At 30.7% G+C, this 14,641-nt stretch overlaps 1 protein-coding gene and 1 pseudogene across 1 annotated transcript; one reads left to right on the top strand and one right to left on the bottom strand.

The window, feature by feature from the left end:
* Positions 1-307: 307 nt before the first annotated feature.
* On the bottom strand, positions 308-1,641 carry LOC124922694 (annotated as a pseudogene).
* Positions 1,642-7,338: 5,697 nt separating this feature from the next.
* On the top strand, positions 7,339-13,835 carry LOC124919183 (uncharacterized membrane protein At1g16860-like). The gene is made up of 6 exons (XM_047459355.1): positions 7,339-7,473; positions 7,625-7,784; positions 9,145-9,982; positions 10,993-11,148; positions 12,073-12,284; positions 13,315-13,835. The coding sequence occupies exons 3-6, from the start codon at positions 9,152-9,154 to the stop codon at positions 13,505-13,507; spliced, it is 1,392 nt and encodes a 463-aa protein (XP_047315311.1). The 5' UTR covers positions 7,339-7,473; positions 7,625-7,784; positions 9,145-9,151; the 3' UTR covers positions 13,508-13,835.
* The last annotated feature ends 806 nt before the right edge of the window (positions 13,836-14,641 follow it).

Raw genomic sequence — 14,641 nt, 5'->3', positions numbered from 1 at the left:
TGACTAATGCATTTCAAAAAGTAAAAAACAAGATAGAATAAGACATCTTCAACCCACAAACTTATTCTCAAACTCAAAATGCAGTAAACGTCACATCAAAAAGTAATTCATTTCCAACTCAAAAACTCATTTCCAAACTCAAAAAAATATTCTTAGAATATTTCTTTCTTACACTAACTTTTTAACCTTATTAATATTATCTATATATTTATCAACTTTACATATTTAACTTCAATCTTTTCTCATTCATTTAATAAAATTAAGATAAAATTAATTATATATCAATAATTCATAAACAACAAAATAATTCAATAATACATTTAAATAAACAAACATATTATATTAAAACAAATATTATTAATAAAAAAAACACTTGGTACACGTACACATAACATAAACAATGTATCAATTCTCGGAATTGGTGTACTCTTCCCACATATGATTGATTAATGCATTACGAAGTTCAATGTGTGCATCTTTATTTCTTATTTTTTCGTATCGAGATATGAAATCTTGAAATCGAGTATTTTCATCAATCACCATCTCGACCTCTAGTGAATGCGTTTTCATTTCAATTTCGATATATGCATTAAGGTCACGTTCATCCTCAACAATCATATTATGCAAAATTATGCACGTAGTCATTATATCATGTAACACTTTTTTCTCTAATGTCGTATCGGTCCTGCTATAATGGAAAAACGTGATAGAAGAACTTTGAATGCACGTTCAACGTCTTTTCTATATGATTCTTGTTTCATTGCAAAATAATTTTTCTTTCGACCACTGGCTCATGAATTGTATGCACAAGAGTAGACCATTTTGGATATATACCATTAGTTAAATAATAGCTCATGTTATATTCTTTTCCTTGAATTACATAATGAGCTGGAGGAGAAATAACTTGAGTTAGATCCGAGAACATATGAGATGACTCTAACACGTTTATATCATCGTTGGTGTCTGGAAAACCAAAATATGCATGCCATATCCAAAGATCATAATCTGCGACAACTTCGAGAATGATAGTAGGCTTCATACCACGACCTGTGTATTGTCCCACCCACGCGGTTGGATAATTTTTCCACCTCCGATGCATACAATATAAACTGCCTAACATTATAAGAAATCCACGTTGCTGGCCAATATTGAGAAGTTTAGAAATATCATTTGTTGTTGGCCTTCTAAGATAACGTTCGCTAAATATCTCAACCACAACGCGGCAATTTTTTTTTCATACTTTCAATTGTAGTAGATTCTCCAATTTTAATATACTCATCTGTGGCATTTGTTGGAGCACCATATGCCAACATACGGAAAATTTCCATTATTTTTTGTATTAAAGATAATCCAAGTCTGCCTGCATTATCCGATTGTTGTTGGAAGTAGCGATCATGATCTTTGACTGCGTCAACAATTCGAAGGAACAATGAGCGAGACATTCGATATTTCCAACGAAACATGATCATATTATACACTAGATTATCTGAAAAATGATCATTATATAACCTACGATCGGCATTTTCACGATCACGATTGATGACAATATGTCTAGGAACTAAACCACGATGTAGTACTTGTTGACTTTGTTGTTCAAGAAGTTGTTGGATGATCATGTTGTTATTTTTGTAAAGACGACATAAATTTTGTTGTATTTGTTGAATCATCATATTATCATCATTTGATGATGATGAAGAAGAATCGCTAATGTTGAAATTCATTATGGAGACTTGTAGTTCTGGATAGTGAAAAATATATGCTATAAGTTATGAATGATTTAACAATATCAGGAGGATATGCTATGTATTTATAGTAGTGTAATTGCAATAGGATGGTAATATAGTCATTTCAATTAATTTGAGTGGAGAAATGGGACCAACTTTTAAGTGTATGGTCATTTCAATTAATTTGAGTGGAGAAATAAGACAAACTTTTCATTATATGGTCATTTTAATTAATTTGAGTGTAGAAATATAAAAAAAACTTTCATTGTGTGGTCATTTTAATTAATTTACGTGAAGAAATAGGACAAACTTTTCATTGTATGGTCATTTCAATTAACTTATGTAGAGAAATATGACAAACTTTTCATTGTATGGTCATTTCAATTAATTTATGTAGAGAAATATGATAAACTTTTAATTGTATGGTTATTTCAATTAATTTGAGTGAAGAAATAATACAAATTCTTCATTGTATGGTCATTTCAATTAATTTATGTGGAGAAATAGGATAAACTTTTTTATTGTATGGTCATTTCAATTAATTTAGTGTGTAGTCATTTTCAATTCAATATAATAAGCATGGTAAGTGTTAGGATTTTAACTATATATTGACAAAGATGGTAACATATAATTCACTATATCTTACCATTTGAATTCAATCAAATATATATTTACCTTCATCCATTGTTAAGAATGTATGTTCGATCAGTAGCTTATAACCTAGATGAGGATATCCTCTTATGTCGGGTTTATATCGAAAATTTTGAGGACCCAATTATTAGAATTAATTAAACAAGTGAACGATTATGGTCTCGTATTGAAGAAGCTTTCAATGGAGAAAGACTGGAGCATTGGAAAATTCGTACTAAAAGATCTATGCAAGTCTGACTAGACACTATCCAAAAAGCAGCAAGGAGACTTAATGCATGCATAAAACAAATTGAGAATATGCTTCAAAGCGGTGCTTCAAATGAAGATATTGTGAGTATTAACATATTATTTGATATACTATTACTTATGCATTTTGTATTTAATTATTTGAACTTCATAGATACTCAAAGTTAAAGTGTTGTTCACGAAAGATTCTAAGTTCAAAGCAGGTTGGAAGTTCGATCATGTGTGGAACATTGTTAAAATTTTTAAAAAATTTAAAGATTGTTCCACAAATAGTAGGAGAAATCAATTTGTCAACTATGCCTCTTCCGAGTCAGAAAATCTAACTCCAGATTCTGTTGGACAAGCATCCCCCGGTATCTCCTCATTTTCTCTTAACTCGGAAGATTCAAACATTGATTCTCCATCTGAAAGACCTATCGGAGTGAAAAAAGCAAAACTGAAAAGAAAAAAATAATGTTAATACATCATTGACCATAAGGGTGTGTTTGATAGCCCTGGAATTGGCATTGGAATTGGAATTGGAGGGTCCAATTCCAATTCTTATGTTTGTTAGACACTTTAATATTAAGAATTGGAATTGGAATTAGAATTCCAATGGAATTCAATATAGTGTAATTTGATAGTTCTCAATTCCTATCTTTTTAGGTTGGAATTGTAATTCCAAATTAACACGTTCTTCATGTTTTTGACATGTTTAATACGTTTTTCACACATTAAACACGTTTTACACGTTTTTAATACGTTTTTTACACGTTTAACATATTTTCATATTTTGGCACGTTTAACACGTTTTTGGCACGTTTAACACGTTTTTGACACATTTAACAAGTTTTTCACGTCTTTGACACGTCTAACACGTTTTTGACACGTTTAACATGATTTTCACGTTTTTAACATTTTTAACACGTTTTTGGCACGTTTAACACGTTTTTGGCACGTTTAACACGTTTTTGACACGTTTAACACGTTTTGACACATTTAACACGTTTTTCACGTCCTTGACATGTTTAACACGTTTTTAACACATTTAACACGTTTTTCACGTCCTTGACATGTCTAACACGTTTTTGACACGTTTAACATGATTTTCACGTTTTTAACACGTTTAACACGTTTTTGGCACGTTTAACACATTTTTGTCACGTTTGACACGTTTAACACGTTTTGACACATTTAACACGTTTTTCACGTCCTTGACATGTTTAACACGTTTTTGACACGTTTAACACGTTTTTGACACGTTTAACATGATTTTCACGTTTTTAACACGTTTAACACGTTTTTGACACGTTTGACATATTTTTTATGTTTTGGCACATTTTGCACGTTTTGGCACGTTTAACAAGTTTTTCACATATTTAACACGTTTTTGACGCGTTTAACACGTTTTCACGTTTTTGACACATTTAACACGTTTTTTTACGTTTTTGACATGTTTAACGCGTTTTCACGTTTTTTTACGTTTACCACATTTTTGACACATTTTACACGTTTTTCACGTTTCGGCACGTTTAACAAGTTTTTCACATATTTAACACGTTTTTGACACGTTTAACACATTTTCACGTTTTTGACACATTTAACACGTGAAAAACGTGAAAAACGTGTATAACGTGAAAAACGTGTTAAAACGTGTCAAAAACGTGAAAACGTGAAAAACGTGTAAAAAATGTGTGAAAAACGTGAAAAACGTGTTAAAACGTATAAAAAACGTGAAAATGTGAAAAACGTGTTAAAACGTGTGAAAAACGTGAAAACGTGTTAAAACGTGTGAAAAACGTGAAAACGTGTGTATATGTGTGAAAAACGTGAAAAACGTGAAAAACATGTTGTAATGTGTGAAAAACGTGAAAACGTATTAAAACGTGTAAAAAACGTGAAAACGTGTTAAAACGTGTGAAAAACGTGATAAAACGTGTGAAAATGTGAAAACGTGAAAAACATGTGAAAAACGTGAAAAACGTTTGAAAAACGTGAAAAATGTGAAAAACGTGTGAAAACGTGAAAAACGTGTGAAAAACGTTTGAAAAACGTGAAAAACGTGTGAAAACGTGAAAAACGTGTGAAAAACGTGTGAAAAATGTGAAAAACGTGTTAAAACGTGTGAAAAACGTGAAAAACATGTAAAAATGTGAAAAAATATCAAAAACGTATTAAACGTGCCAAAACGTGAAAACATATTTTAAAAGTTAACATTTTGAACCGATATTTTATTTTACAAACATTGGAATTAGAATTAAATTACAATTCTATCATTTTCCCAAACATAGGAATTGGAATTGAATTACAATTCTATCATTTTTCCAAACATAGGAATTGAATTGTAATTCAATACCAATTCTCATGGAATTGGAATTAGAATTCCAATGCCAATTCCAATTCCAATTCCCCCTCATCAAACACACCCTAAATGAAATGCAAGAAACAAACAAAAAAAATTACTGAAGAAATGAAAAGGGCAAATGACCATATGCAAAACAAACGTTATAAGTTGAAAAGGAGTAAGGAAGACAACAAGACTTTAACAAGATTTGAGTAAAATACAAGATTCAAATGTGTGTGCATTTATTCAGGCTCAACAAGCCCAAATTATGAAAGAAATAGCTCAAAATGAAAGTCAACCAGATTCTTCCACCCCGGCTACATTTTCGGACTATTTCAATAATCTTGGAGGAAGTGGTGCTAATTTACCAGATTATTAATTATTATATATAGTTCATTTCTATTATTTGTGAGCATTTTTAACTATTGTATTATTTATGTTGTACTTTTAATTATTGTACTATTTATTATATAACGATAATTGTTTTTTTAATGTATTTTCTATGTTTATTTGTACCGTTTATAATTAAAAATTTATAATTTATAAAATTTAAGTTATAAAATATAATATAAAAATATAAAATAAATTAGATAAAATTTCAAGTATAATAAATTTAATATTTAATTATATATTTAAAAAACATTATAATTTTTTATCTTAAAAGTAAAAAAAAATATAAGTTAAAGAATTAATTTACCTAAAATTATAAGTTATTAATATATATATATAGTCTAAGGGCCATTTTTGAAAAATGGCCAAAATGCTGAAGATGAACAATTAATGCGTATATATGCGTTTGGCCAAAGGAGAGACGACCGAAACGTCAAATGCGATTTTTTTGTCGGACGGTTATGGAGGAGAACAGGACACGCAAAACCCATTATGTGCGCCGTTAGAGATGCCCTAAGTACATATATAATTTTTTCTTTCTGAAAATCAGATATTTAAAAATTTGTTATGTATGATAAATCAATTTATTGATGAAAGTGATGGACTAAGAATTGTTTTGGCTCTATGTGTATATATGAAAAAAAATCTATAAAATGTTAGAAAATTATTTCTTTGGTGTTACGTTGGTTTGATTCGACATTTTATTTAGTAGGATTACAACTTCAAGACCGGAGACTGAAACTCTTCTTTCAATTGTCGTAGATCGGGAATCTGAGGACGGAAATCAAACTTTCAAGAGTGAAAGCTTTCAGTGAACAAAGGAATCAAACTATCACTTCAAGACCAGGAAAGACGGAAGTAGGCCTTTCCACCTCTAGCTGCTGAGAAAGAACTTCCTTCGAGGCTCAAGAGATAAAAAAAACACATTTCGGTTTTTTTTTCAAGCAAAAAATAAGATAGTTTGTAAACACCATCTTATGAAATTGATATCGGATTTCACCGATGAATTGGAATGAAGAAAGAACTCCCTGAATGCTTCCATAGTGATTACTGAAGTATTTTAATTTTTATTCGTCTTTAATTTTTATAATTCAAAAAATTCTCTAAATCGTTGGTGGTTCGTTTGATATTTGTACTCACTAATTGTATTGGTAATCATTTTCCGACTTCTTAACCAATAAAGGAAACAAAACAATTATATCTGAAGTTATTTTTCTTTGTTTCAATAAATAATTACTACAACTGCGAATCGGCCCAGTGGACTGAAACTCACCCAAAATAATTTATTATTATATTTTTAATGTAAAAATGTGATATAACCATTAATTTCTTAAATATTTTCAATTTAACTAATTATTTTTTCTTTAATTTATAGAAAATGAGTAAAATTTATCTTTAATTACTCATTTTATTTATAATTTTTATGTTATTTTTTTAAGTCACCCTAACTCGAATTCTTGGATCCGTCTCTGAGACCTTCTTAAACGTATCATTCCATGATTTATATGAATTTCTCATTATTTCAACCCTATATAATTATAATTTTGCACCACATTTCTTGACGTTGTTTATCAATTTTCGACTAAAGATAATTTTAATTGTCAACTCATAATATTAGGTAAAAATAAGTTCATTTGACTTGGGCCTTGTTCGGATTGGAGTTTTTTTAAAATCTAGAGGGAGAAAAAAATAATGATCGGTGATGATTTTGAGGAGATGATAATTATTTTTGGTAAAAAAGACTTAAAGGGTATTAATATATATAAAATAATAAAAAATAATTTAAAATAGAGGGTATTTTGGTATTTTGGTTAATGAAATAAGTGTTGTGATGGTAGAAAAGTGATTAATTGAAAATTTGATTTTGGTTGAGTTTAAAAAAAAAAAAAAACTCTCATCTTGATTCTTAATATTTGGATTTTGTAGATATTATTTATATAATTAAAAAAAAAATGAATTTATTTAGTTTTTAATATAAGGTGGTGACTTTACAACAAACTGATTGATGTGTCTGGTGATCTGGTCGGTCTTTTACTTTCTTGAGAAAGTGAGAGAGAGAGAGAGTGAGAGAGAGAGAGAGAGAGATTGTGCGTGCGTGCGACTGTGTGCAGGACAGTTGCTTCGACCTGCCATGCCAAGGTAGGAGGAGCTACCCGCTTTTAACCTCTTCTTCTTCTTCTTCTTCTTCTTCCTTTTCCTTTTCTCCTTGAATAAAAATCTCTCTAATGTAATGATTAGACCGTGTAGTTTCTACTTTAAAGACCTTTTTCTTCTCTGTTTCTGTTTGGAGGTTATTTCTCGACGATACGACAAACCACCTGTTGCGGCTGTTCCAAGATAGACACATCCATGGCGTACCAGATTCCCGACTGACTCCACCTTCTTCTCTACTTCCCTACATCAAGATCTCTCTTTGATTTCTACCCCAACTCGCATTCTTCTTTACTCTGGTGAGTTCTGCACTATTTTTATGCTTGAAATGCTCAAATCTTACAATGCTCCACTGATTTGATTTGATTTGATTTAATTTCTTTGAAATCTGTTTACGTTAGATCCAGGTAGCTTGGTTATAATTTCTTCATCTCCCTTTGTGTTTTAGTTGGCTTGTAGATCTACAATGATATTCATGAGAAGTCAAGGGTTTAAATCTTACCATTATAAGAAAAGAAATAAGATCTGCAATGATGTTCAATGGCATTGTTGTTTCTTTTTCTCCCCCTCTTTAGTCTCATTCTGAAATTGATGTTGAGAATTCGAATCTGACAAAGCTCTTTAGAGTCCTATAATGTGACAAAGTTTGGATCCTAGCAATTTCTATAATTTGCTTGCATAGATTTTATTGCTAATCATGTTGACTGGTTGTTTTCTTTCAGTATATTCTCTAAGAACTTTTTGTTACTATTTGATTCAATCTTCTCATTCTAATCAAGCCTAATTAGAGGATTTGTGTGTTGATGATTCATTATAGCTTTTTTCTCTAATTAGAGGATTTGAATCCAGTTTGTCTGTTTATCATTATATCTAGTTTTTTTATGCTTTTAACCCTTGATCTTCATACATACATATTAGGACTAGTTGTTAAGTATAATTAACCTTATTCAGTGTGTGTGTGCTTGCAAAACCATGTTCCCAGATCTTTGATGATTTGTTATCTATCTTCTCTTCTTTTTGAAATTATATCACTAGGAACAAAATAAAAATGACATGGTGACAGATGCCTTGCTCTTGAGTCTTGACAGTTTGTTCATGGCTCTGATTCTAATGGGTGGTTCATAGTTCTTGTTAACTCTTCTAAAGCTTATTTTGTTTTTGAAAAAAAAAAAACTTTGTTTAGACAAATTGAATTAGCTCTCACATCATCTATTCTTTCAACCATCAATTTAACTTAATTTATCGACTAGAATACAAAAATACCCTTACTTTACTTTTATAAATTTAAAATATAAAAGGATATTTTAGTAATTTAACCTAAATAATCCCAAAAAATCTCACTTTTTCATCAAACAAGATTTTGATTTTATAACGTTCAAAAAACCCAAATAACCACACATCAAAAGAGCTCTAAAAGATCATTTGTATTTAATATTTAAAATGTTAGAAAAAAAGATAAAAGTAAATTTAATTTAGTTTGGATGATGATTCAATCGGGTTATTTTCATCAAACAAGGCTCTAGTCATAATTTGAATCTTCACTTTTATGCCGAGGCTAGTTCTAATTTATCTGTATATGTGATTTTTAATTTGTATCCATTTGTTCCAAGGATTTTGTAACACTCTCCTTCACACTACAATTTTTTGTTCCCTCTGTAGGAATCTGATGGGTGGTTCCAGATTCCTCTCCCACCAGCTTAGTAATGGCCTCTATGTATCAGGAAGACCAGAACAGCCTAAAGAAAGAACACCAACAATGGTTGCTGCTGCCATGCCCTATACCGGTGGTGATATTAAGAAGTCAGGAGAGCTTGGAAAAATGTTTGATTTACCACCAGATGGCTCTAAATCGAGAAAATCTGGACCCATAACTGGTCCTCCTTCAAGGACAGGATCTTTCGCTGGTGTTGCTTCACATTCTGGACCAATTTCTAGTTCAGTAAAGAAAACCAGTTCTGGTCCTCTGAATAAACATGGAGAACCTCTTAAGAAGTCTTCTGGACCTCAATCCGGAGGAGTTACTCCAGTTGTTCGACAAAATTCAGGCCCAATACCCTCAGTTTTGCCTACAACAGGGCTCATTACTTCTGGACCAATCTCATCTGGCCCTTTAAATTCTTCTGGGGCTCCAAGAAAGTTTTCGGGGCCTCTAGACTCCATGGGATCAATCAAATTGCATAGCTCTTTGGCTCATAACCAGACTGTGACTACTCTCAACCAAGATGATGACTATTCATTTAAAAGGAACTTCCCAAAACCAATTCTATGGGCAATGATTTTGCTATTTGTGATGGGGTTCATTGCAGGTGGATTTATTCTTGGAGCTGTTCGCAATCCCATTCTACTCATTGTTGTTGTCATTCTTTTTACTTTGGTTGCCGTGTTGTTCACATGGAATACTTGTTGGGGAAGGAATGCTATTGTAGGATTTATTGACAGTTATCCAGATGCTGAGCTTAGAACTGCAAAAAATGGGCAATTTGTCAAGGTTTCTGGGGTATGTCTTTTTTTCCTTCACCAGACATAACAACTCTTACATTTCTTCTACTTCATACATGGTCTTACCTTTCTTTTTCATGTCCTCAAATCTTTCTAATACCTGTTCTTTTCTATTCAAAAGATTTGGGCCTTGTTTGATGAAGGTTTATTTATCCCATCATCAATCACTTCATTAATCATATCATCAACCAAATTACCTTACTTTATATTTTATAACATAAGATAATTTAGTCATTTCACCCAGGTAACCTCAAATAATCCAATTTTTCATCAAGAGCTTGTTTCATGTGTGATGGTTATTTGAAGGTTATGAAATTAAAATATTGTTTGATGAAAAAGTGGGTTTTTGGGGCTAAATTACTAAAATTTTAAATTTTATAAAATTAAATAAGGGTATTTTGGTATTTTATTTGATGGATTAAGTTAATTGATGGTTGAAAGGATATGTGATGTGATAGAGACTTTTTTTTTTGAAAAAACCCAAATAACCTAAATCAAACGAGCTACAAACGAGTTTTTTCTTCTAAAAGAAACGGTTTATGCGAAAAATATCTACATCAAAATCATAACGTTCTTTCCATGTCATATTTTATTGTCAAAGTGAGTTATAAAACAGTGTTTGTCTTTGCCTTTCTCAAGTTCTTCTCAAATGACAAGAAAAGAAAGACAGAATTAATTAATTCTCTTTTTGTTTGGTTAGGAAACTAATAAAATGGTTTCTGTTATTTTTTGCTATTCTTAATTAGGATTGTGGAAAAGCTATTCCTTTTAGTTCTCTTTCTTTGTTCAGATCTTTTCCTTTCTCCAGAGGTTGGGTTCCTGTTTCTAGTTTGGAGTAGATTTATTTTATACAAGGAATTAGAAGTTTACAATTTTTAAAGTGTACAAATTGAGATGGCTTCCAATTTCTGATTTAGAGAAAGTACCGTAAATTCTCTCTGTTTCTATGATCGCCTTTGTTGGATCTCCATATAGATATTTAAACTACTTCTGGCAAATTTTGTGTAGGTTGTGACATGTGGGAATGTGCCTTTGGTATCATCCTTCCAAAAAGTTCCTAGGTGTGTTTACACATCTACGTCTCTGTATGAGTATCGTGGATGGGACTCAAAACCTGCCAACCCTATGCACCGGTGCTTCACTTGGGGGCTTAGATCATCAGAAGTGAGTTGCTACATCTCATACCCCAAATTTGTTATTTAATCTTCCCTATTTGAAACTTAAAAAGGAAAAGCAGAAATATTTGTCTAGAATATTCTTCTTACGCGTTCAAAATTTAATTTTGTCGTTTAAGCAAAACGACAAAAAGCATGTACAACCTTTAGGAAACAAAACCCTTACATCATCCCACAAATAAAAAAAACGCAAATCTCCCCAAACCTAGATAGTCCGATAAATAAATTCCAGTCCTATAAAATGTTAGACAACAATAACCAATCACAAACAATTCAAACACATCCAAAACATGCAATCAACACAACCATAAAAAACTAGAAGCAATAACTCACAAGATATTGAACATAAACTTACCTTACCTCTTTTTACCTTGAGCTTTGAACCCTTCTCTATTTGAATCTGCTAAATAATATTCAGAAAAATATGTAGAATATTAGTTAGGTATCTCATCTTGGATGTAAATGAGATCATAAACGAAACTTAGTAGACATTCACAAATTTATTGAGTGTTTCTCATCCGGATCCAGATCCAGAAAAAAATTAGATAAAAAAAATGTGTTTGCAAATAGGTGTATTTTGAATTACATATGTGATGTCTATGCTATGATAAAAGATTCTTAGTAATATATATTTATCAGAATGAATCTCTAAGATTGTTAATCATACTATGGTAATGATATTATCACCATCTCTATTATATATATATAATGGGGGCAGTTGATTGTCTTTGATCTTGATCATGCATGGTTGGTTACTTGTTCTTAAGGGAACAATATTATACGATCCTTAAGACAAAATTATCAAGTGTTTAATATTTCATAATTACTTTTCCATGTCTGGAGCTTCTTTTTTTATTACATGTTAAAATCTTTCACCAAGTTTTGTTAATATTTATGTTACTGTTCTTGGCAGAGGCATGTGGTTGATTTCTACATCTCTGATTTCCAGTCTGGCTTGAGAGCATTAGTTAAGACTGGTTATGGTGCTAGGGTGACCCCTTATGTGGAGGAATCTACAATTGTTGATGTCAATCCTTCAAATAGGGATCTATCTCCTGAACTTGTGAGATGGTTGTCTGAAAGGAACCTTTCAAGTAATGATCGAATTATACGATTGAAAGAAGGGTAAATCTTCTACTTAATTACTTCATAAAGCACTATCTTCATCATAGTTAGAGTTAAAAGGCTGAAACTGATCTGTTGTGGATAAAAGGGCATATTTATCTATACATGAAAGCCTAAAATGACAATAATATCTAAGAACTATTTTAATGAGTGCAAAAATACTCACACGTCTTCTTTCCTTATTAATTTCCATTCATAAAGAAAACTTAACAACCAACCTTCTCCTTTAACAAGGAGGAGACTTGGATTAGAGTTTGTTTGTTGTAGTTTTTTTTTAATAATTGAAATTTTTGGTAAGTATCATATTTGGTTAACCAGTGGATTATTTGAGTTAAATATCTAAAATATTCTTTGTATTTGATATTTTAAAATGTTCTTATAAAAAAAGTAAGATATTTTAGTTGATGGTTTGAATAATTTGATTGATGACAATAGATTTTCGTTAAACAGGCCCAAGTAGTTTTTTGTTTTTGCACCAACTAAACATGGGTATATTTGCTCTTTTAGGCCTTCATGTATAAACTTACCATGACAAGAGGCGTGAACTTAGAATGGCTTGTTATATTGATCTCTCAAGTTCGACTCTCATTTAAACCACGAGATTGATCTAGGAGGTCATATTGTTGAGTTGTTGTGCTAGCCTCCTCTAGGAATTAGTCGAACTGTGCTAAAGCTAGCCTAAACATCCAAGTTTAAAAAAAATATAAAGTTATGTGTATATATATATATATTTATTTTCCTTGTGTGTATATGGCTAACACCAGATCTAGATAACTAGTTCAGTTTGCTTAAAAAGATTGAATTATGTGGTATGTTTAGATGAAGGAGAGAAAGAGAGATAATTTTTGAAATATTATTCTCATAATAGGTTATACTTATATAAGTGTAGTAGCTGATCTTTCTTAATCAGGATAAATTAAAATTTCTAAAATATCAGAACTGAATTATTCTAACTAAAGTAAATCAGAATATATAAAATATCTCAACTAATTTATTATAATTCCACAATTTATTGTTTGGGTTTTGGTAGGTACATAAAAGAAGGAAGCACGGTGAGTGTGATGGGAGTTGTACAAAGGAATGACAATGTCCTAATGATTGTTCCGCCACAAGAGTCCATTACAACGGGTTGCCAATGGGCTAAATGTACACTTCCAGCTAGCCTCGAAGGTATCGTTTTGAGATGCGAGGATGCATTAAAAGTTGATGTTATACCCGTCTAGTCTAATCTTAGTGTGTATAATGAAACCATTTAAGTGTTTTCCCATGGGTGGTGTGTTGTTAAATTAGAATGTTCTTCCTTACCAACATGATTATATAATAGAACAAATGGGATCTTATAGCTATTTGATGGCTTAATTGTATTTTTTTTATATCATCATCATCATCATCATTATTTCTGTGTACAAAGAGTAGTTCACAATTTGAGATTTTCATCTTTTGTATTTGGTGGATTTTGTTTGAGAGTTTATCTTTGAATGGTTTAGGGATTGATTGATTTTGTAAAACTTCAGTGTATTTGGTGTTGTGGATGATCCTTTCTCTTTTCTATTTATTTATCAATAGTTAACTTGCTGTTAACTTAAAGCGTTTTCAGGAGATTGTAATTCTAGGAAATTAAAGTTTTACCCAAATTATCACCAAAATAAATGTTGTAAACTTGTTAGTTTTTTTTCTTTAATTTACTATCAGGGTTTTATTGTAAGACTGAAATTTTATTATAATCTAAAATTCAAATAATATTGTAATATTGATATGATTTAGAGATTCAATTCATTCATTATTACTTTTACACTATTCATCTTATGATCTGAATATAACAAGGCCTTCAAAAAAACACACTATTTCAGTGTATTTGTTACACAATCACAAGTGTTGTTTTTTATTTTCTATAAAATAAATGTTATTACTTTGATTGAAAAAAGTTCAATAACTTTCAATTATCATATATAGCAATGAATGACTTTGTAAATTTCTCAAGTGAGACTTTGTTATTGTAATTAATCTTCAACAGAACTTCCATGAGGATTACTTCTCATATAAAATGCCAAAAGTATCATTTTTTTGTGTGACTCTAAGTAGGGTCTAGTTCGGGCTAACTAGAATGACTTCTCCACTTTAAATATAACATTATTTTAATGAGAATCCTACCTAAGATGAGACTTATTTTACTCAAATCTATCATAACCTGTCCTAATAAGGTTACTTTATCAACTTCTTTTTAGATATATTGTGATTGATTGTAAAAAATAATTAAACTTATTCTGATCCACCTAATTAATTAGTTTATTTTATACTTTTTAAATATATTAGAATGATAAAATATAATTCAACTCACCAATAGTTTAGTGGTAAGA

This window comes from Impatiens glandulifera, chromosome 1 (assembly GCF_907164915.1).
Source record: "Impatiens glandulifera chromosome 1, dImpGla2.1, whole genome shotgun sequence".
In the NCBI taxonomy this organism is placed as follows: Eukaryota; Viridiplantae; Streptophyta; class Magnoliopsida; order Ericales; family Balsaminaceae; genus Impatiens; species Impatiens glandulifera.
This window is presented reverse-complemented; position numbering and strand designations above follow the sequence as displayed.